The sequence below is a fragment of the Onychostoma macrolepis genome, chromosome 10 (genome assembly GCF_012432095.1).
Source record: "Onychostoma macrolepis isolate SWU-2019 chromosome 10, ASM1243209v1, whole genome shotgun sequence".
Classification (NCBI taxonomy): domain Eukaryota; kingdom Metazoa; phylum Chordata; class Actinopteri; order Cypriniformes; family Cyprinidae; genus Onychostoma; species Onychostoma macrolepis.
Window position 1 is genome coordinate 13,257,713 of NC_081164.1, and position 22,981 is coordinate 13,280,693.

The 22,981-nt window shown below is 36.5% G+C and overlaps 1 protein-coding gene across 8 annotated transcripts in view; it reads left to right on the top strand.

The window, feature by feature from the left end:
* Nucleotides 1-22,981, top strand: part of cadm2a (cell adhesion molecule 2a) — a 423,456-nt gene that overhangs the window by 307,795 nt on the left and 92,680 nt on the right. For 2 of the 8 annotated variants that reach the window (XM_058788804.1, XM_058788801.1), the window contains exon 3: nt 18,548-18,574. The exons of the other annotated variants lie outside the window; for them this stretch is intronic. In XM_058788804.1, coding sequence (XP_058644787.1) covers nt 18,548-18,574 — 27 coding nt within the window. The remainder of the gene's footprint in view (nt 1-18,547; nt 18,575-22,981) is intronic. 8 annotated transcript variants of the gene reach the window in all.

The following is a 22,981-nucleotide window of genomic DNA, read 5'->3' on the forward strand; positions in this document are numbered from 1 at the left end:
ATTCCAGTAATTCCAGTGTTAGACATAAAGTGAAGCCTCACTGGACTGCTTGACTCAGTGCTTCTGCTCTAGCCAAACTTCATTAGAGGCACATAGTTGAAAGCAATATCGGATGTCAGCGAAACAGCAGTGCCCCATAGACTACAGTAACTGAAACTGCAGGCTAAAAAGAGCAAATCAAGTGTTAGACTGAGTCTCATCTGCTTTAATCTATTAAAAGTTCCCAAGCGGTGCCTGCAGACACCCACCCTCACACGAAAACACAGTACGCCAGCATTTCCAGCCCTCCTGCTGTAACGTACCTGTGCTTGTACACGACTACAGGAAAGTTTTTGCCAGGCCTGATGCTATTTTATGCATTTCAGAAGAATAATGAAGTCATAAAACCTATGAAAAAAAGCACAAATGGAAGTGTGGGGATTATACGGTGACCAAATAATATTAAAACAAGCAAAACTTTTATTATATTTCACTTCATGAGGTGCATCCTGGGATGATTTTCAAACCGTAAACAGCTCCTGTATATACTATAAACAACAAAAACAGTTGGCTGCGTTTTCCCTCAACATTTAGACTTTATCCTGACTTTGTAGGTTGTGTAGATTTTATTTGTTTGTTTGTTTTTAATATATAACAGTAATATTGTGAAATATTATTACAATTTAAAATAACTGTTTTCTATTTATATATAGGCCTATATTAAAATTTAATTTATTCATGTGATGGCAAAGCTGAATTTTCAACAGCCATATTTCAATTTCAAATTATCATCATGATATCATTTTAATACTGATTAGATGCTCAAGAAACATATAATAATAATAATAATAATAATAATAATAAAAATTATTATTATTACTATTATTATTATTATTTGATTTGATTTTGTTCACTACTACTATTATCAGATTATCGTGATTGTTGGCAGCAGTTGTGCTGTTTAATATTTGTGTGTAAACCACAATACCTTTTTCCAGGATTCTTTATGTGTTTATTAGAATATATAAAGCTGTGAACATTTAATTTCTGCAATTAGTATTGATTGCTATTTTCATTTTCATTTTTAATTCTTTAAATATATATTTTTTTAATCGTATGTTGTGGTCTGGTTTATGCAAACTGTTTATCTAAATTGACAAAAGAATGTCAAATATCTAAACTTTGTGAAAGAAATGAACCAAACAGTATAGCAGATGAGATGACAGAGAAAGTGAAACATTATCTGGAGTTATTTTTCCCAAATAAAGCCAGCGCTAAATAAGACATTTATTACAATCATGGGTTTATGAAATGTTTGTTGTAAGCTCATTTTTAAAATATACTTCCTATGTTGATTCTACACAAATTTGACATTGTTTGTTTTTATGATTGTTGCAGTTTGTATGATTGACAGCCATACAGGGAATTATCATTGTATTTGTGTATAAGTGTCGTGATCATTCATTGTGTTTTGGGTGACAGAGATCGGTCTGGTCAGTGTTTGGCAGGTTATGCAAATAACCACACACACACACACACACACACAGACAGACAGACTGGCCTGAAAACTCAGTCTGCACTGCTGTGATTAATGTTGTATCTGAAAATGATGGAGGAAGTCCTGAATAATGCACAATCCGAGGGGTCCGTTTTTGCTTGCAGCAACACTGCGTGTGGTTACAGTATGACTAGAGAGACATTACTGCTGACCTCGATTCCATCTCCATGAACAAATCCCAGGTGACTTTGTGCTGTCAGACGCACTCTAAATTGCTTTATCAAGTGGCCCCTTATGTATTTATGAATGCTGTGTGTGGATTGCGTGATGTGAACGAGGGTCTGCACTTCTGTGTGGTAAATGAATAATAGACGGAGTGGAAGGGAAATATGGATGAGTTATACAAGCAGGACTTGGGGTGGATGAGGGCGGATAAACTTCCCCTTCATCCCTCTTCTGACAAACCACCCTAGAGAGTCACCAAAACATGCTGATTTGTTCAAACACATGATTTCTTATGGAGAACGGCATGTGGAAGTGAAAAGCCTCATTCACAGTAGGTGAAAGGCAGAGAAATCTACATTTTCCTTGTCATCTAAAAGATGCTTTCTTAGAAACACCTCCCTCCTGCGACGGACCTTCTCCTCTCACTCTGTCTCTCGCCGTCTCTGTCTTTTCTTTGAGGGTTTCGCGCTGTCCTCATTACACGCAGTCGCACGGCTGCTCTATCGGCATCGATTTCACCGGTCATTGATGAAGAGCCTTCCCTCAGGAGTCGTCAAACTTCAAAACTGTGCTCAGAAGTCTTTGTTAGCGAGTTTCCACAAAGTGACACAGTGAAAAGAAATAAAAGTAGCCTGAAAATGAGAGGCCAGGTCTTGTTATGAAATATTGACAGTCTGACATTTGCTCTGTATGGTCTGTGTTTTCATTCTGTCTTCCGTTCCTCTTCAGATCTGGAAAGATGTCTTTTCTCTTTGTCCTCTTTTCTATTGCTCGCATTCAGTGTGGACCAACTTATATTTCTTTTAATATTTATAGAAACTATTCTAAGTCTTGAAGGAACAGTTCAGCCAAAATGAAAACTCTGTCATCATTTATTCACCCTCATTTCTTTCATAACCTTTTCAAAAGGAGATATTTACTGTAGCTATATTATATTATATAATCTTCGCTCATGTCTGTGGAAACCATCCCCTCCCCCCTCCATCCATCAATCACAAGATACGAGCTCGCTCTAAACTATTCATTTGAAGAAACAGAGTGAAATGCCTTGAAAAAAATATGTGGTTGAGTAATGGGCATGCCTGAGCTGTCTGTCATTCTTAGCGGTACCTGTTTGACTCCACTCGTTTGAAAGATTCATGATTTCTATATCCTTCAGGTTACTGGAAATTGGAAAATGTAACACCAGCACATAAGGGATTTTTTTTAATGTCCGAAGTGTCAGTGTTTTATAGAGCTGCCGGCTGCACCCGTCGCTGTGGGGGGTCCAGGGTTTTACTGAAGCGTTGTGTGAAACAAGGCCTGGGGAGACGGGCGGAATATTTAAAGATCAAAGTTCTGACTTTTCACTCTGCCTTTTAAGAGAAACGTGGCAGAATGTGTGAATGATGGAAGCATTAATATGTTGTAACTTCGGGCTGAATTGCTGCGTATTGACTAAAAGGTTTGGTAAAATGGTGCAAGTGTGTATTTTATTGGTCGTTTGTCAAGTCAGAAATATTACTTGTCATTTTTCACGTGTAGAAATGTTCAGAGATCTTTCTATGTATATTTTAGCTTCATCAATTTACATATTCTCATTACTTAATTGCAATGTATTTTACTATTTATAGTCATGTGCGATTATTCTGCTTTCAGCAACATTGTTTCAATTTTTAAGAAATAAATGTAATATATATATTTTAATGTAACATTTAAGGAATAATAAATAATTTTAGCATAAGCTACCATTCAAATGTTTGGGGTCAGTATACACTACCAGTCAATTGTTTTTTAAAGAAGTCTCTTTTGCTCACCAAGCCTGTATTTATTTGATCCAAAATACAGCAAGAACAGTAAATTTTAAAAATAACTGTTTTCTATTTGAACCTATTTTAAAATATAATTTATTCCTGTGATCACAAAGCTGAATTTTCAACCCATTCTCACTCCCGAGGCGTCAAAAACTGAAGCATGGTCAAACGCCTTTCGCGTCACTATGAAGACGCCAAAAGTGCCCCTAGGCGTCAGTATATGACAAAATAGGAACTCCAATTGCTTTCAGTTGCTTGCTTTATGCGTCAGGTCAAGACGCTTATGGAAAATGACAACGTTATCCTCCATTGTTTTCAGTTGTTTGTCTTAGTTTAATGGTTTGCATGCATTTGTAAAAAATATAAATAATTTTATATACATTTATACTTTTATTGGAGCACCTAACCTAACCCCACCCCTACCCTAAACCTACCCACTTCTGAACAACATAAAACACGTAACAGGCAAATATAAGTGAAGTCACAGGTATTTACTGCAAAAACTGACCATAAACAAGCAGTATAAAAGCATTACAAACAACTCGTGTTGCATTCCAAGTCTTCTGAAGCCATACAAAGTCTTTATGCGAAGAAGAGAGTAAAACACAAGGTTTTAATCGCTGAAAATGATCCCGCTCTGTTAACGTGCTCACATCTCATTCAAAAAGATACTACCGTCCCGTAGCATGACGCAATCGGTCACGAGACACACAAGAGCCAATAGCATTTCACAACCAAGGCTGACGTAAGGCATCTTCTGGCGGCATTTTTTGAATTCGCGCACAGAGTCAGACTGCAGCACACAGGATTAACGGCGGACGGAGATGGCGATCGCGTCTATTCCTCTCACAAATCAAATGTTTTGCCTCGGAAGACTTGGAATATTAATATTTTTTTGAATAAATCTTGTGTTTTATTGACAAGTGGTAGGTTTAGGGGCAGGGGTTGGGTTATGTGCTCATAAATGTGTAAATAATGTAATATAAATAAAACTGTTGTGGCTGTTTACATTGAAAAATCACACCCCAACATATATGCAATAATGGCACTGTTATTACCCAATATATAATTTAATAATGACGATAAAATTCCCAGTATGGCGTCGGCATATTGACGCTAAGGGTTTCCTATTTAAAGCAATGGAGGACCCTGCAAGTCGAAAAATGACGCTAAGGGGTACCTTGAGCGTTAAAAAGCGATGCCAAGTGGTCCTGACCAAGCTTCAATATGTGACGAGTTGGGTGTGAGAATGGGTTGGAATTTTAGCATCATTACTCCAGTCACATTATCCTTCAGAAATCATTCTAATATGCTGATTTGCTGTTCAAAAAACATTTATTATTATTGTTGTTGTTGTTGTTGTTATTATGTTGAAAACCACTGAGTAGATTTTTTTCAGGTTCCTTCGATGAATAGAAAGTTCAGAAGAACAGAATCTAAAATAGAAATCTTTTGTAACATTATAAATGTCTTTATCATCATGTCTTTTTATCAATTTAAAGCAGCCTTGCTAAAGTCAAGTCAAGTCAAGTCACCTTTATTTATATAGCGCTTTTAACAATACAGATTGTGTCAAAGCACTTAACAGTATCAAATTGGCGGATAGAGTGTCAGTAATGTATAATGATAAGATTAAACACTCAATTTTCAATTAAAGGCATTTCATTATTGAATTCAGAGATGTCATTGTCTAGCTCAGTTTAGTTTAAATAGTATCTGTGCAATCAAATCGGCGATAATCGCTAGAAATTAAGTGTCCCCAACTGAGCAAGCCAGAGGCGACAGCGGCAAGGAACCAAAACTCCCTCTGTGACAGAATGGAGAAAAAAAAACCTTGGGAGAAACCAGGCTCAGTCGGGGGGCCAGTTCTCCTCTGACCAGACGAAACCCACAGTTCAAAAGTTTATATTTCTATTTTAATTTTGTTGCAAGTTCTAACAATAGTAGTATTATGTAGTTAGGTATTTTATTATATTTTTATTTATTTTGTTATATTTTTTAGTTTTAATGTATTTTAATCTAGGTTTTCGCTGGGGATATGTCTCTGGGTGTCCTGGTCTCCGCTGACGATCAGGGCTGTAGACATCATCTCTTGGTGCTGATCCACCATCTGATCGGATACGAACTGATAAACAGAATAGGAAAGAAACAGACTAATATTAGCGTAGATGCCATTCTTCTTACGATGTAACAAGTACATCGTGTGTTATGGGGAGTGTTCCCGGTTCCGGTTGATCTAATTAATGCAGCCTAACAACCCTTTAACGGATTTGAATTATAGAAGTGTATTAGTGTGTTATGTGTACGCCAGGATAAAGAGATGGGTCTTTAATCTAGATTTAAACTGACAGAGTGTGTCTGCCTCCCGAACAGTGATGGGTAGATTGTTCCAGAGTTTGGGTGCTAAATATGAAAAGGATCTGCCGCCCGCAGTCGATTTTGATATTCTAGGTATTATCAAACGGCCAGAGTTTTGAGAACGCAGCGAACGTGGAGGACTATAATGCGATAAGAGCTCGCTCAAGTACTGAGGAGCTAAACCATTCAGGGCTTTATAAGTAATTAACAAGATTTTAAAATCTATCCGATGTTTGATAGGGAGCCAATGCAGTGTTGACATGTGGTCATATTTCCTGGTTCTAGTAAGGACTCTAGCTGCTGCATTTTGGACCAACTGTAGTTTGTTGATCAAGCGTGCAGAACAACCACCCAATAAAGCATTACAATAGTCTAACCTTGAGGTCATAAACGCATGAACTAACATTTCTGCATTTGACGTTGAGAGCATAGGTCGCAATTTAGATATGTTTTTGAGATGAAAAAACGCAGTTTTACAGATGCTAGAAACATGGCTTTCAAATGAAAGATGGCTATCGAACAGCACACCTAGGTTCCTGACTGATGAAGAAGAATTTACAGAGCAGCCATCAAGTGTTAGATAATGTTCTAGGTTATTACATGTGGGGTTTTTAGGTCCGATAATTAACACCTCTGTTTTTTCAGAATTTAGCAGTAAAAAATTACTTGTCATCCAGTTTTTTATATCGACTATGCATTCCGTTTTCTCAATTTGGTGTGTTTCACCGGGCCGCGAAGAAATATAGAGCTGAGTATCATCAGCATAACAGTGAAAGCTAACACCATGTCTCCTGATAATATCTCCCAAGGGTAACATGTAAAGCGTGAAAAGTAACAGCCCTAGTACTGAGCCTTGAGGTACTCCATACTGCACTTGTGATCGATATGATACCTCTTCATTCACTGCTACGAACTGATGGCGGTCAGATAATTACGATTTGAACCATGCTAAGGCGCTTCCACTAATGGCAACAAAGTTTTGTAGTCTATTCAAAAGAATGTTGTGGTCGATAGTGTCGAACGCAGCGCTAAGATCCAGTAGAACTAATAAAGAGATACAACCACGATCAGATGATAGAAGCAGGTCATATGTAACTCTAATGAGAGCAGTCTCAGTACTATGATACGATCTAAATCCTGACTGGAATTCCTCACAGATATCATTTTTCTCTATGAAGGAATATAATTGTGAGGATACTACCTTTTCTAGTATCTTTGACAGAAAAGGGAGATTTGAGATTGGTCTGTAATTAACTAGGTCTTTGGGGTCAAGTTGCGGTTTTTTTATGAGAGGCTTAATAACAGCCAATTTGAAGGTTTTGGGGACATATCCTAATGACAATGATGAATTAATAATAGCCAAAAGAGGATCTATGACTTCTGGAAGCAGCTCTTTTAGTAGTTTGGATGGAATCGGGTCTAACATACATGTTGTTGGTTTAGATGATTTAACAAGTTTATACAATTCTTCCTGTCCTACAGCAGAGAATGAATGGAATTGCTCCTCAGGGGATCTATAGTGCGCTATCTGATGCGATACTGTAGCTGATGGCTGCAAGGATACAATTTTATCTCTGATAGTATCGATCTTGGAAGTGAAGTAGTTCATAAAGTCATTACTGCTATGCTCTTGGGAAATGCCAACACCTGTTGATGCTTTATTTTTCGTTAATTTAGTCACTGTATTGAATAAATACCAAGGGTTATGTTTGTTTTCTTCTAGAAGAGACGAAAAGTAATCAGATCTAGCAGTTTTTAATGCTTTTCTGTAGGATAGGGTACTTTCCCGCCAAGCTAAACGAAATACCTCTAATTTAGTTTTCCTCCAGCTGCGCTCCATTTTCCGGGCTGCTCTCTTTAGGGTGCGAGTGTGCTCATTATACCACGGTGTTGGACTCTTATCCTTAATCTTCCTTAAGCGTAAAGGAGCAACCGCATCTAAAGTGCTAGAAAAGAGAGTCCATAGTTCCTATTACATCATCAAGTTGTTCTGAGCTATTGGATATGCTGAGGAACTGAGATAAGTCAGGAAGATTATTTATAAAGCAGTCTTTTGTGGTAGAGGTAATGGTTCTACCATATTTGTAACAAGAAGTTGGCTTTACAGCTTTAGCTATATGGAATATACAGGAGACTAGATAATGATCTGAGATATCATCGTTCTGCTGCAAAATTTCAACGCCACTGACATCAATTCCATGTGACAGTATTAAATCTAGAGTATGATTTCGACAATGAGTAGGTCCTGACACGTGTTGTTTAACACCAATAGAGTTTAGAATGTCTATAAATGCTGATCCCAACGAATCTCTTTCATTATCAACATGGATATTAAAATCACCAACGATTAGGACTTTATCTGCAGTCAGCACTAACTCCGATAGAAGATCAGAAAATTCTTTAATAAAGTCTGTATGGTGCCCTGGTGGCCTGTATACAGTAGCCAGTACAAACATCACAGGGGGTTTATCATTAATACTTGTTTCTTTGGATAACGTTATATGAAGCACCATTACTTCGAACGAATTATACTTGAAACCCGACCTCTGAGAGATACTGAAAATATTGCTATAAATTGTAGCAACACCTCCCCCTTTACCTTTTGGACGCGGTTCATGTTTGTAACAGTATTCTTGGGGTGTAGACTCGTTTAAAGTAATGTAATCATCTTGTTTTAGCCAGGTTTCTGTCAGACAAAGCGCATCTAGTTTATGGTCAGTGAACATATCATTTACAAAAAGTGCTTTTGAAGAAAGGGATCTGATATTCAATAAGCCAAGCTTTATCATGTCTTTATCTGTATTATATCGGTTTCTTATTTGTTGAACATCAATTAAATTGTTACTATTACTTTGGTTTGGATGTTTTCTGTATTTTCTAGTTCGGGAACAGACACAGTCTCTATAGAGTGATATCTAGGTGAAAAGTTTCTATGTGCTGAGAGTTAACTGACTTCTGTGGCGTGAGGCGGCTAGCAGATGATCGGTTTAGCCAGTCTGTCTGCTTCCTGACCTGGGCTCCAGTTAGTCAAGTACAAACTCTAAGACTATGTGCCATATTTCTAGAGAGAAGAGCGGCACCACCCCAGGAGGGATGAACACCATCTCTTTTCAACAGGTCAGGTCTGCCCCAAAAATTCTTCCAATTGTCTATAAAGCCTATGTTATTTTGCGGGCACCACTTAGACATCCAGCCATTGAGTGACGACAGTCTGCTATGAATCTCATCACCCCGGTAAGCAGGGAGCGGACCAGAACATATTACAGTGTCTGACATCGTATTTGCAAGTTCACACACCTCTTTAACATTATTTTTGGTGATCTCCGACTGGCGAAGTCGAACATCATTAGCGCCGACGTGGATAACAATTTTACTGAATTTACGTTTAGCATTAGTCAGCACTTTTAAATTTGCCAAGATGTCAGGCGCTCTGGCTCCTGGTAAACAATGGACTATGGTGGCTGGTGTCTCTATTTTCACGTTCCGTACAATAGAATCACCAATAACTAGAGCACTTTCATCAGGTTTCTCAGTGGGTGCTTCACTGAGTGGGGAGAACCTGTTTGATGTTCTGATCGGAACGGAAGAGCAGTGTTTTGACCCGCGACTATGCCGCCTCACTGTCACCCAGCTGAATAAAAGTATTAATTTATATCATTTCAAAAATCTTACTGTTCGAATTTTGAATGGTAGTACATTATACTATATATATATATGTGTGTATATGTGTGTGTGTGTATATATATATATATATATATATATATATATATATAGCAAAAGGTATTACACGGATCTAAAGTGACACTATGTGTACAAAAAAAAAAAACAGTTGCTGTTTTAACTTTCTAAATATCAAAGACTTCTGAAACATATTTATCATGTATAATGGCATCAGATCTTTTGTGTTGGGGCCATAAGAAAAAAAAAACAGTAGTTGAGTAGTTGAGTGACTGTATCTCAAAGAGGAAGGGTACAGTCACTAGCAAGAACATTTTGTCTTCAGAGAACCAGACAGACCTGTTTCACTTCTCATTTCTTATAGTAATATATTTGATGTAGTATAAAGATTATTTCCTTCCTGATTCCCTCTGCCATGGAATCGAAAATAAAAATGAACTTGAAATAAAGTGTATAGAAGAAGAGCGTGAGACGAGTGACTTCCATTGAAAAAATACTATAGTAATTTATAGTAAATACTATAGTGTTTTTGAACCATACTATAGTAAAGTGTATTATACTGTATATTATTTACAACACTTTGTTAATGAATGCTACTGAATGCATACTGTAGAATTAACTGTAGTGAACTGATAAACTGTAATAAATACTGTAGTATACTTTAGTTTTTTTACTACAGTAAACTGTAGTGTATTGTAGTGTAATATACCCTATAGTTGTAGAAAACATAGTACAGTATTGGGTAAAGGAATTTGTTTATATTACTATAGTTGTTATATTACCACAGCAACTATAGAATTACCACAACAAATTAATTCAATTACTTTACTATAGTATGGTTCAAAAACACCATAAATTACTATAGCATTTTTTCATGTGGGCTAAAGCTAACAGATTTTTTACCTTCTTGATTTAGACTTATTTGAGGAGAAATACAAAGGTTTTAATCCTCATACTTTGCAGACGTGACCTTTCAGATAAAATCTGAGAGACCAGAGGTGCTCAAAAATAATAAGTCAACAGTTGCTTATATTTTGCCTTTTGACGGTTAGTAAGATTCGAATCTGATCCATTCATTTAGCTCAAATAAATGAATATAATTTATTTGTAGGGTCAAATAAAACTTTTCATGTTCATCCAGGAAACTATTTGCATGATCCAAGCGGTCACAGTCACGTATTATGCGCGGAGGTGATTGCGTTTACGGCTCAGCTGGGCCTTTTTGTTTATTTAACTGATGTGCAGGTTGCTGCCGAGGAATACCGGCATAATCACTTTAAGCAGGATAAATCAAATATTCCAGATTAAATGAAAAACAAACACAACAGTGCCTCTTTGTAATGTGAGACAACAAGGTAGATTCGACGAGATGTAATAAAGATGAGTTGGAAAAAGCTTGTTTAAGTGGGCGTGATTAGATTTATTAGCCCATTTGCATGAAGATGGTCACCGTTTGCCTATCAAGTGATGATGATTCATGGGTTCGTAGCGGGGAACACGAAAATACCCAGATGAAATAATTTCCAGTCCAATTTATGTGATTGCGCTTGATCTAATTTGTTTTCTTCAGCTTCTTCAGAGTGTTTACCTTATCGTTTAGGCCTGCGCTAGCATGCTAACATGCCGATGAAAATCATGATCTGAGTGTAGATTTATGACCCAGACTTTCCTTTTATATCATTAAACGGTGGAAAAGATGCTGACAGGATGATTTTTGAGTGTTATACAGATGTCAGTGACAGAATGGTAAACCGTACATTACGAGATTCTGAGATTCTGTGTTTTTTCCAGCAGCCTGTGAGCAAAATGTACATGAAACCCTAGCTAGGTTGTATTGATTAATATCAAAGTCTATCAAAAAACTGACTCGGGTCAGACATACTGAATTGAAATGTATGAACGTGAAATTTTATGCATCTTGATAAAGTTTCAATGAATATTTGAGGAATTCTGTTGGAGGTTCGAGGAAAGTAGGGATGGTGCCAAAATATGGGCTCGCTGTGGGGGGTGTTTGTTACAGAATCAACCTGCTCACATCCAATTAGTTTTATTTATGTCCAATTATGTTAATTGCTGCTCCGTGTGGCACAAAAAAAAAAAAAAAAATGCATGGAATTATGCATAACACATCCATTGTTGAACCATTAATGGCCATTAAAGGGATAGTTCACCTCAAAATAAAAATGCTGTACTCATTTATTTATCATCATGTCATTCATGTGACCTACTTTCTTCTACAGAACATAGAAGATATTTTGAAGGATGTTTTGAACTTTTGTTGTCTAGACAAAATAATAATGATAATAAAAAAATAACACTTATTAATAACTTTTTTCCTTAATTAACTATCCCTTAACATCACTGAGATAAAACGACTTTAAATTCTACCAAACATAATAAAAACTAATTAGAAATGCTGAAGTTTTTTTTTTTTTTTTTTTTTTTTACATTTATTTATTTATTCATTAATTAGTTTTCTTTCTTTCTTTCTTTTTTTTCTTTCTTAATGTAAAATATTTTACTTATTTATTTTACTTAACAGTTGGTTGCTGGCTGTAAATTGCAGTGTTTTTCTGGAGAAAGTAGGAAATATATGTATATATATATAGATTTTTTTTTTTTTTTTGCTGTCTTCTCAGAGCATGTTTAGCTGACTGGCTTGCATTTTTTCGCCTGTTTTTTTTTTTTTTTTTTTTCCCTTTTCTGAGCATAAAAAAAAAAATCACATTTTCCATCCAATTTCCAGATCATATTTAGGTCAGCGTGTCATTTGTACTCGTTTAAATGCAGGTTTGGATGAAAGCCCTGTGATTCTTGAGAAGCCCTCGTGTGACATTTATAATATCTCAGGTGAGTGACTTGAATAAACCTGGATCCAAATCACACTCTGTATGTGTCAGGCACTGCTCTCTTTTGATTATGAGCATGAAATATGGAAAAAGGAAGTGTGTGTGAGAGAGATAGAAGGATAAAAGAATGAGAATGGTACTGAAGATACAACTACAAACAGAATGTAACCAAAGGAAATCAGATTTGTGTGTGAGAGAGAGTGAATAAAAGAGAATCCGTCAGATCAAATGCTTTCTTATCACTGTAGCATATCAATATTTGGAATAAATAGAAAATACAATGTTTTTCTTCCTTTTTTAAAAGTTCTTTCTGTCTTACTGTACTGTACTGTATGGTGATAAAGGACTGTTGCAAAAAGCTCTTTGTTCTGCTTGATCCATGAAGTCATTGCTAATTTGTTAATATATAAACTGTTAATAATCATTATTTAGTATTAATTAAATGTATTATTTACTACTAATGTTGCAGATTTATTTAGTATATATAATATAATATAATTATTTTATAGAAAATTATTTTATATAATTATATAATGTATATATTTAGTATTAGAATTGGAAATGCATATACGTTTATTTTATTTTATTCAAAGTAATTACAGGGAGAGGGATAGTATTTTATTTTTTTATGCTTTTAGTATTTTTTATACTTTTTTATACTTTTCCGTAGGCTACTTTTCTTTATACTTTTATACTTTTAAAATAATAACAACAACAATAATTATTATTATTATTATTTATTTTAATGCAAAATCTGTTTCTCTTTCAATTTTTAATTAATAAAATACCGTAATATTTTCTTCTGGAGAAAAAAAAAAAAACTACTCTCTGTTTCTCTCTTTTTTCTCTCTCTCTCTCTCTCTGTCTAACTCAGGGATGGGCAACTTCGGTCCTGGAGGGCCACTGTCCTGCAGAGTTTAGCTCCAACCCTAATCAAACACACCTGAACCAGCTAATCAAGGTCTTCAAGATCACTAGAAAGCTATCAGGCAGGTGTGTTTGATTAGGGTTGGAGCTAAACTCTGCAGGACAGTGGCCCTCAGGACCGAAGTTGCCCATCCCTGGTCTAACTTATAGTGTATGTATTCTGATCTTGTGAGTTGAAGTATCTAATGTCACTCACAGCTGTATACCAGTAATCTTATGACTGATATATGAGCTCATATTATCACTTTTTATAAAAAACAGAGGATCTTTAAAGCGAGAAAGAGAGCGTAAGAGATGCTGATTTTATTTTGCTCATTTAGGTTCACCAGAACCCTCTGCAGGAGTGGAGAAGTAATGAGCCCTAAACACCGGCTCTTCCTGATTTTATTTCATGTTATTTCATTTGATTTTATGCTATTTATTTCTCCCTCTCACCGGGGCGCTATAGCGCGGTGAGTGCTTGCGGCTACGCTAAATTGCCAAATTACCATTCTGAAACAGCACAAACAGGGTATTAGCAATCAGGAGCTATTGCCACGCTGCCACCACTCGAGCGCTTGAAAGGTGCAGAGTGCTGACTTCTGCTCGTGATTTGCACCGCATGCGGCCTGACGTTGGTAAAGGGCCTCGTTTTAAATATTTAAAGGGCCTGAAGGAGAAAAAAAAGGTTGAATAGATGTAGATCTATAGTCACAGACAGTACAATAAATGTGACCCACAAATTCAACTCTTGAAAACAAACAAGAGTAAATAAGATTGTAAAGACTTACCATTTGGATACATTGGCTAAAATATAAGTATGTAGGATACACTTTATCTCCATAGCAATGGAAGCTTTAGTCCTCATTCATATGTGCTCTTTATCAAAGACCTAAACTGCCTACAGATCTGAAAAAGCTTTTTAAGTAATGAGTGAACATAAATGAAAGGTGAAGTATACCATTTCTACATCACTATAGCACCACCACATGGATTAGCAAAAACAAACAGGTTTCCCAAACACTCTCCCCATCTGCTATTGGTTGGCCAAATAGATAGCCCCTCCCCCAAACCCAAGCTATTGGTTGAGCTAATGATTGCACAACAGCCCCACAGGTTTAACATGTTTCTAAGGAATTAACCTAAAAGGTTTTTCAATAGAGTCTGATTTTAGCATCTTGCTAAACTAACTAATACTCTACAGTGTAATTTTAAAATTATTTATATACTATTAAGGTATTTATTCATATTTTGAATGTTTTATTTATATGTTTTCGGGGTTTTTTTCATTGTTTTAGTTTTGTTATTTGCTTTCATCATTTTTATTTATTTATAGGGGTTCATTGTTTTGTGTTGTTTTTTGTTTGTTTTGTTTTTTGTCAGTTTTACTAATTTTAGTACTTCAACTTTTTCATCCTTCTTTTTTACTTTTTTTTTTTACATTTTTCATTTCATTTTATGTTTTATATTTACATTGTTTTGTATTATAAGCTTCATAAACTGTTTTTAATATTTTAAGTTTTATAAGAATAAAACTTAAGAATATATAAGCATATATATATAAGCATACAGAATATATAGGACACGATTATTATGCATCTAAGATTTATTTATTTATTTATTTTTCTAATTAGTCGCAATGCATTTAGGAATTGCTTTCTTAATGAACAATACATGTTATACTGATATATAATTTATCTAAAATGAGGTATCTTAGAACACACATCTGAAGTGTCCCTACAATGCCTTAAAATGCTTTCTTTTTAGGCGACTCATTGGGTTTTGGAACATAGCTTATGTTTTGCACAGACTAATCAACCTTTTTCACTGCCATTTTCTCAGTCTGCTTCACCTTAAATTTCAAAGTCACCTCAAAACTGTTCAAATCAGAACATCACATCAGCAAAAATGTCTGCAAATGGCAGCTGAGTTAACTGATCAGTAGGCCAAGACAGATGCCTGTAACTTCCTCTGAGGAACATGTTCTAGAACATTGTCTGAGGAATGAGTCCTGTTCTATGGTCCACCAATAGTGAGTGATTTCTTCAGCACGGCTGAAATCAAGTCGATTTGTTTCTCCTCTTGTTTAGGTTGTTCAATCATCGTAATAGTATTACAGACAGCAGAATTTACTGCTTGGATTCAGCGGGAGGTCTTTCCCACTGAAACAAAAGTTTAGGACTCAAAACTGAGTCAATAAATCTTCCACACACAAACTAGCCAAACCGGGACATCCTTCATTGTTTTTTTAGTGTATGTGTGTGGACACTGTTGCGTGTTTGGGATAGTGTGTATCATGCACTGCTGACATTTGTTCACCTACAAGTTGTCAGCCGTCATACTGAAGATCTCAGTCTCTTGATCTGAGCTTTTGCCAGCATAAATAATGCAGGTGTGTTGAATTATTCACTGATGTCCAGAATTCTCAAAATGGCATACTGGAATTTTGTCACCTTTTTGGCTTTTTTATCAATCACCCTTTCTCCTTCCTTTCCTTCCTATTTCTCCTCCTACACATCCAGACTCGTGTAATGCATCCCTGGAGGATGCTCTTTAGTCGCTGTCACTCAAAACTTTGCCATGATTTCAACCAAGGCCTGAAAAAGCTCAAACATTCAACCAACGATGGGTTTGAAGTGGAAGGCCCTCAGCAAATCTCCACATGGAGGGCCACTTCTTGAGTTCATAGCCACTTCTTTTCATTTTGATGACAATTTGGGTTTATTTTTCCAACTTTAGACCAGAACTAAACCAGATCTTCATTTTGTATCCTCATGAATGTGTACAAGTGATCGGATGTCATGAGGAAATGTAACTATTTTACAAAATGGTGATTTTCTTCCTGTAGCTCAAATGGTAGAGCATGGTGCTAGAAACGTCAAGATCGTGGGTTCATTCCCAGGGAAATCAAGAATGTTTTGGATTGGCTTTGGATAAAAAAAAAGATGTGTCTGCCAAATGCATCAATAAAATTGTATGATTTGATACATAAGCATGAAGATCCACCCCTAAACCTAACCATTGTGAGGACAGAAATAGTGAGATTGTACAAATTCAAATAAACTAGTCACCAATTTGCCAAAATGTAAAATAGTTATGAATTGCCATGACATTGTGTTGGGTCAAGACATTTAAATAATGGTTCAGATCACATTGCATGGGTACTACAGTTTGTTGACACCAGAAGGCAGATCAGACTTTTAGATAAAAATTGATTCCTGTGACCAGAGTTTGGGGGGAATATCAGTTTATTTTTCCAACTATTTTTTTTTTCTTTTCTAGTTTTTGGTATAGGCAAGTAGAACCAATGGATGTGTTTATGCCTTCAGAGTACTAACAAATGATTTATAGTTCACTGTCAGATGAATTTCACGATAGCGTTTTGGATTCAGCTCAGAGGGTGAAGCTGAAAGATTTGTAAAGTTTCCTTTCCTTTTGATTTCTTTCCTCTTAGACTTGTAACACACACTTGGGTTCAAGTCTCATCGTTCGCCCGTCTTTGAACTAAGTCAATCGAATTTCAAAGAGTGTGCACTTCCCTCCTGATTACAACAATTATCAGAAAGATCCCTGGCCCCACCTGAGATTGACTGTCTGTAAAACACATAGAAACACACATCAAATGTATAGAAATGTACCTTGCTGCCAGCTGCTTTGTCATTTGGCTCTTGTTTTCAGTGGAAAGTGTTATTTGAAACATTTAGGAGCCATTTTCAGCTTCAGTCTATAGCATTGTGTTTGTTATTTTGTTGTATACAATAATTGAGCATTATAAGCACTCAGCTTTAATGGTATATAAATGGATAGCTTTGTTTGAGTAGATACTTCTGGTGCACAAACATGTCAGAAGATGGGCAGAATTAGGACGGTTTGTTTGTTCAGTTATTCTGCGGGCATGAACTGCTTGTTGTGTCTGGTTAATTGGGAGTCTGTAGCAGAAAGCTCTTCGGTCTGATCAATAGCCATTCACCAAGCAATAACATAACAGAGGATTGTGGCTCTACTCGTCTGAGAAGAGAACGACATGGATTCCACAAAACAATCCAACTCTTTTCTTGTGCTCATAGGATTGCCAATCTTAGTTTTACAAAAGCAGGTTTTCCACGAATACTGTACACTTGGTGTCCCATAAATTAAAAAAGAAAAGCAAGAGATGCACAAATCCTATTTTTTTTTATTTTTATTTTGACATACTTGACATTCTAGACTGTATCCAACAATTCAAATCATTCAGCAGTGTCATAATTGTGACATAATCTGTTGGTTTACAATGAATTGTTTTAAAAAACATTTCAAATAGAATGTAATTTCAATTACAAAAAAAAAAAATCTTAATTACAGCAATTGCACGGTAAAAAAAAAAAAAAAAAAAAAAATCATCACTTTCTACATGTTGAGAAGACAAGTAAAAAATAAAAAATAAATAAATAATATATATATATATATATATATTATTGTTATTATTATTTTCTCAATTTTTAGGTAGATTGTAATTTTGTCATTCATCCAAGTTACTGTAAGAAAAAAAAATTATAAATATGTAAATGAATAATTATAAAACAACATTCCACACACACTGTTAAGTCCATTCTGTTATATTTTATTTGTTTATTCATTTTGTTAATTTTTTTTTTAATTTGTTCTGTTTATTGTTCATTTACAGTTTAATGAAATCAAGGTTTTTAAAATATAATCAAATAAAAAAAATAAATTAAAAAAATCTATAATACCTCCTGATGAACCTAAAAGGAGTTTTGAACCCTATTTCGTACCGTACTGGTGGAAACTGCTGTGCTGTAAATAGACGCTGGCCGAGAGTGTGACATATGAGTGTAACAGAAATTTGTAAATCTGCTTTTCTGCAACAATTTTTTAGGTGGTGAGCTGTGTATGTTGGAATCACTGGTGTATTTACATGTGCAGCTGAATATTATTGTCAGTGTATTGTGAATCTCTGTAGTCCATAGTGGATGGTATTTGCAAATGACACACGCTCTTGGCTGGGTTTCCATTTAAAGTGGCTTATTGTTGTGAATCAGACAGATATGAATGAGATTTCCACAACAGGAGGATTAGTATGCTAGTTTGACACAGTTTACACCCTCTTGAAACTGGCCTGTTCTAATCGAATGTTTTCTCCTCCTGTCCTTCTCTTTCTCTCCCTCTGAACCCGTCTGTCCTTCCCTGTCTTCCTTTCTTCCTTCCTTCCTTCTCTCCATCCTCTCCATCCTTCCCCTCCCCATTACGCTATTCGATTCCAGTGGCGGCCACGAAAAACAAAGTGAGAGGTGAGTTGGATCCTCCATCTTCCCTGCTGCTTGATAAATGGGGAGACACCGTTCCCAATAAGCTGAGCTGAGATAGCTGCCTTATCACTGCTATGAGCCAGGCAGGCAGTACCACCATCCTGCTCCTTTCCACACCCCCATTATTTTTGCTATTTACTGCCCCTCTCTTTACTGCCCCTGCTTTACCTCCTATGCCATCATTTCTTCTCTGTCATCTTTTTCAACTAACAGGAAAGCTTCTGAACTTCAGTGCTGCACAGAGCTTAGCCGCATGTAGTGGCTTGTAGCATGGCTAACCTTAGTGTGAAATAGCTCTAAACATAATGACCATTTGTTTATATCACTCTGCTTGTCTGTTTTTATTTCAGACAGACTGTCAATCTGTGTATTTTTCAGTCACTCTCTCTCTCAGTAGGTGGCTATAAGTTGCCTCTGAAGTGAGTCACTGAATTATTCATTCACAACACTGATTCATTTATATTAGTGAGTCATTGAATCATTCATTTAACACATTCATTCAAAAATGTTGAATCCTTCAGTCCATTGTCTGAATGAAAATATTTCCCTGATGTATCTGATGAATTCATAGACTCCAAATATATTTAGTTTCTTTTTAATATTTTATTTATTAAGTATATTACATTTTATGTTTAAAAGCACAACCAATAATTGTGAATTTTATAGTAACTACATATTATAGAAGTAGCTGATGTCAAATAAAATAGTGAAGAAAGCAACAACAATGTAGCAATTTTAAGGATGGACCTCCAAACCCGTGCTTCCACTGTGTCAAAGTACAAGGCATATTTATCTCGTTTACTGTTTGCGAAGCATTAAACTAACTCTATGGTTTATGGCTGTATTCGTTTGTCTTTATTGTGACAGTGTGTCCTTCAAGCCGTGCCCGTATAATTTCACGGTTGTTGTTTGCCACGTAGTTAGACATTAAATTTAAAAGATACTTTCACTAAGTGGTTCAGAGAGAAGCAGTAAAATATTTACAAGGGAAGTTCACAGAGGTTATGTGTGACTTGGTATGCAGTAGGGAAGTGAGATTTCTTTGATTAGCCACAAAAGTATTCATTGTCACAAAAACAGATTTAACAGTGAAAAAGCTGTGGGGATAATAAAAAGGGGCAAAATTACACCAGTGTATTGTTTTGTAATTCACACCACTACTGTTTTGAAAGAGGGCAACCATATGTCCTCTTTATACCGGGCATGTCTTAATTTCTAAATTGCCTAAAATGTAAAGCTTTTGGCTTTGTTTTCATATTGACATGCCCTTCACAGGATTGGTTGATTAATTGGCCAACCTACTTTTATAGAAATACAGTATGTTCAATTGTACTGTGGTTTAATAATGTCTTTTTCTGGGAAACATATTACAGTAAACAAAAATTCCATAATACAGTTTTGAAAGTTGTGAAAATGACATGATCTAAGACTTCATACGGTGCATGCCATTGTAAAGACTAAGTCTATCCAATGCTATCTTACGACCAATTCGTTCGTATTTTACAAGGTGGCTAATTTGTACGAATTCATACGACCTCACTTGTACAATTTTGTACGATATGTCTAGACCCCAGTGAAGGGTAGATTTAGAGGCGGGTTTAGGGGTAGGTCATTCGTATGAATTCATACGAATTGGGGAACTCATAAAATACACACAATTTAGCAAAAATCGTACAAATTCGTAATTAGCTAAATTAGCCACCTCATAAAATATGTACGAATTGCCATGAGATCGGATTGGTCTATCCCTCACAGACTTATTTTCATTCCTGTTAAATTCAATATGGCATCTAACCTGACTAGGTCTATAAAAAATCCCGGACATTTTAGGCAATTTAGAAATCCCAGCCAGGACATGTCTGGGAAAAAGAGGATGTATGGTCACCCTGTTTGAGAACAGCTTTGCTATGTTTAGTTATTTGCTCTCTCAACACTGTGCAAAAATGAAAATCTTGCCTGTGCAATAGATCTGAATGTGACATTTGTTAGTTCTCCCAAAGGTCTGCCTCATTTTTTGAGGAAGAAAAACTATCACTGCAAATATTTGGAGTCAGGTAGATGAAATGAGGCCTATGTGTACAGAATGACTGAGACGCCATCAGCGACTGACTCCTCTAAACCACCTGCTCTCCTCATGAATAATGCACAAGACTACGTACTATACACACGCTCACCTCAGATGGCAATTTTACCTGTGTACCATCTGCCTGCAGCGGCACGGCATGGTATCGGCTTGTGTTTTCGCGCTCGGAGAGTAACAGAGTTGTTTTTGTCGACGCCACATTCATAGGCACTGTTCCCTTTTGTCACAGTAAATTACGGCATTAAAAAGAGAGGGAAAAAACGACTTGCTACAATTAAGAAACTGTGATTGGGATGTTTGTTTACAATGGCAAGACCAGCTGCACACTGGTCTAATTGTGCAAATGGAAGTGGAACCGCTGAGGCCAGTTCATTTGTTGTTTGTTAATTGATTAGATTTCTCTAAATCAGAAATTGCAGTGCGTCTTCAAAACTTTTCATCCGCTGTGTCTGGGGGGATTTTGTCCATGTTTTCTGCGTTTAATCGCTTTGATTCACACAATGTGCACAGCGAGCTCATTAGACTCTTTGCAATTAGTGCAATGACTGGTTAAAGGTGATGTGTGCAATTTAATAAGTTAAATGCTTTCTCTGTTCCCAGCTTAATATGCAGAAACAACTATAACAAAGCTATTTGTAGGATGATTTACAAAAAAAAATTGTGAACTCTGTCTCTGTGGTAAACCATAGCAACATTTTCTATCTGGACTATCTTTGCGGTTGGCCCAGTGCAGATGGGGGTGGTATTGGAAAAACTGACACTAGTTTACAAATCACCATTAAAGATAACATGGATAACATAACAGTTTGTATGTTGGATTATGAAAGACACTTATAATGGTACAAAAGGTTAAAAAAGTATCAGGATTAAGCAGCACAGCTTAGTTTTTAACATTGATTATAATAAATGTTCCTTGTGGAGCAAATCAGCTTATTACAATGATTTCTGAAGGATCATGTGACCTTTACTGACCTTTATTTGCTTGTCATATACAATGTGACCCCTGGCAGACTGTGTGATATGAGCCTTCATGTACTGCTGTGCATCTAGTTGTTGATTGGTCCTTTACTAGACAGCAGCCCCAGAACCAGTTGCACTGCAGGACTGTGACCTACAATTTTCCCAGAAATCCGCAGGAGTCCAAGATTAGACGAAGGCAATAATGGTCCGTAGGTGAGCATGACACACTAAGCAGTCCAAGACTGGCCTGCAATGAAAAACCTTCTACAATCCCCAAAATTTGTCTTAGACAGTGACATCCACACAGTGTACTTCTAGATTTAGCAAACAGAAGGCCATAATCATGACAAGGACATTCACAGCACTTCCCAAAATGACAAAACAAACAGACACGAGGGCATTTTTAAGAGCGGTAATCTGGTTTAACACTGTCGGGGTGTATTGAAATCAGTCGGGCTGTACTATTCACTTCTAATCGGTGTCTTTCATCCTCTTCTGCTTAGTGTCCCAAAGCTCTAATTAACTCCTCAAACATTATTCCCGGCCCTAGGGAAAGACTGTGAGTGCTGAATGAAAAGAATATCAAAGATTAGCACCTCCATTTTCACTAGTGCCCCTACTGATTCCCACTGGGACGCCCACCCACGGCGATGAGAACTCTGCGTATTAATCTTACCTTGACTCACAGGAGTGTAGCTGGAACCACGGAAGTCTCCTAAAGGTGTGTTTCAGGCATTTCCAAACACCAAAGCATTGAGTTCTTGCTATTTTGTCACTGTAAAATCCTGTCAGCTCATCTTAAAAATGAGCAGAATTTTGTGTTTTGGTAAGCTGGTCTGGCTGACTGCGTTGTCAGCACCTGGCAAGGCTCGCCAAATTGGCACCTGTTTATGCACTTCATGCCTGGCACACAGCGTCCTGAGAACATACACTTGGCATCGTACCCAAATAGATGTGCTTTTTTTGGACTGGCTCTGCCTGGTAAACCTCAGACCTGAATTAGTCTGTTTGATTTGGTCTGGTGAATGATGAGGTTGAATCCAAGAGAGATGTCTAGTTGAGACGGTAGAATAAACCAAACTTTCAGGCATTGACAGAATTGGTCCACACATATGTCAGGATTTGCAGTGCTCTATTTGTGTCATATCAAACCAGAGGTTACATGCCAGAGTAATTCGCCCTAATTAGTTCTTTCTCCATCAACAGCAGTCCACACTGGACTGATTCCACCTACCAAGAGTCAGATCATGAAGCAAAATATTTTGTGGGCAAAAAAGGTTAATTGTCTGTCGTCAACAATGTAATGACATATACAAAGAAGTCAATTTCAAACCAAGCAGATTTCT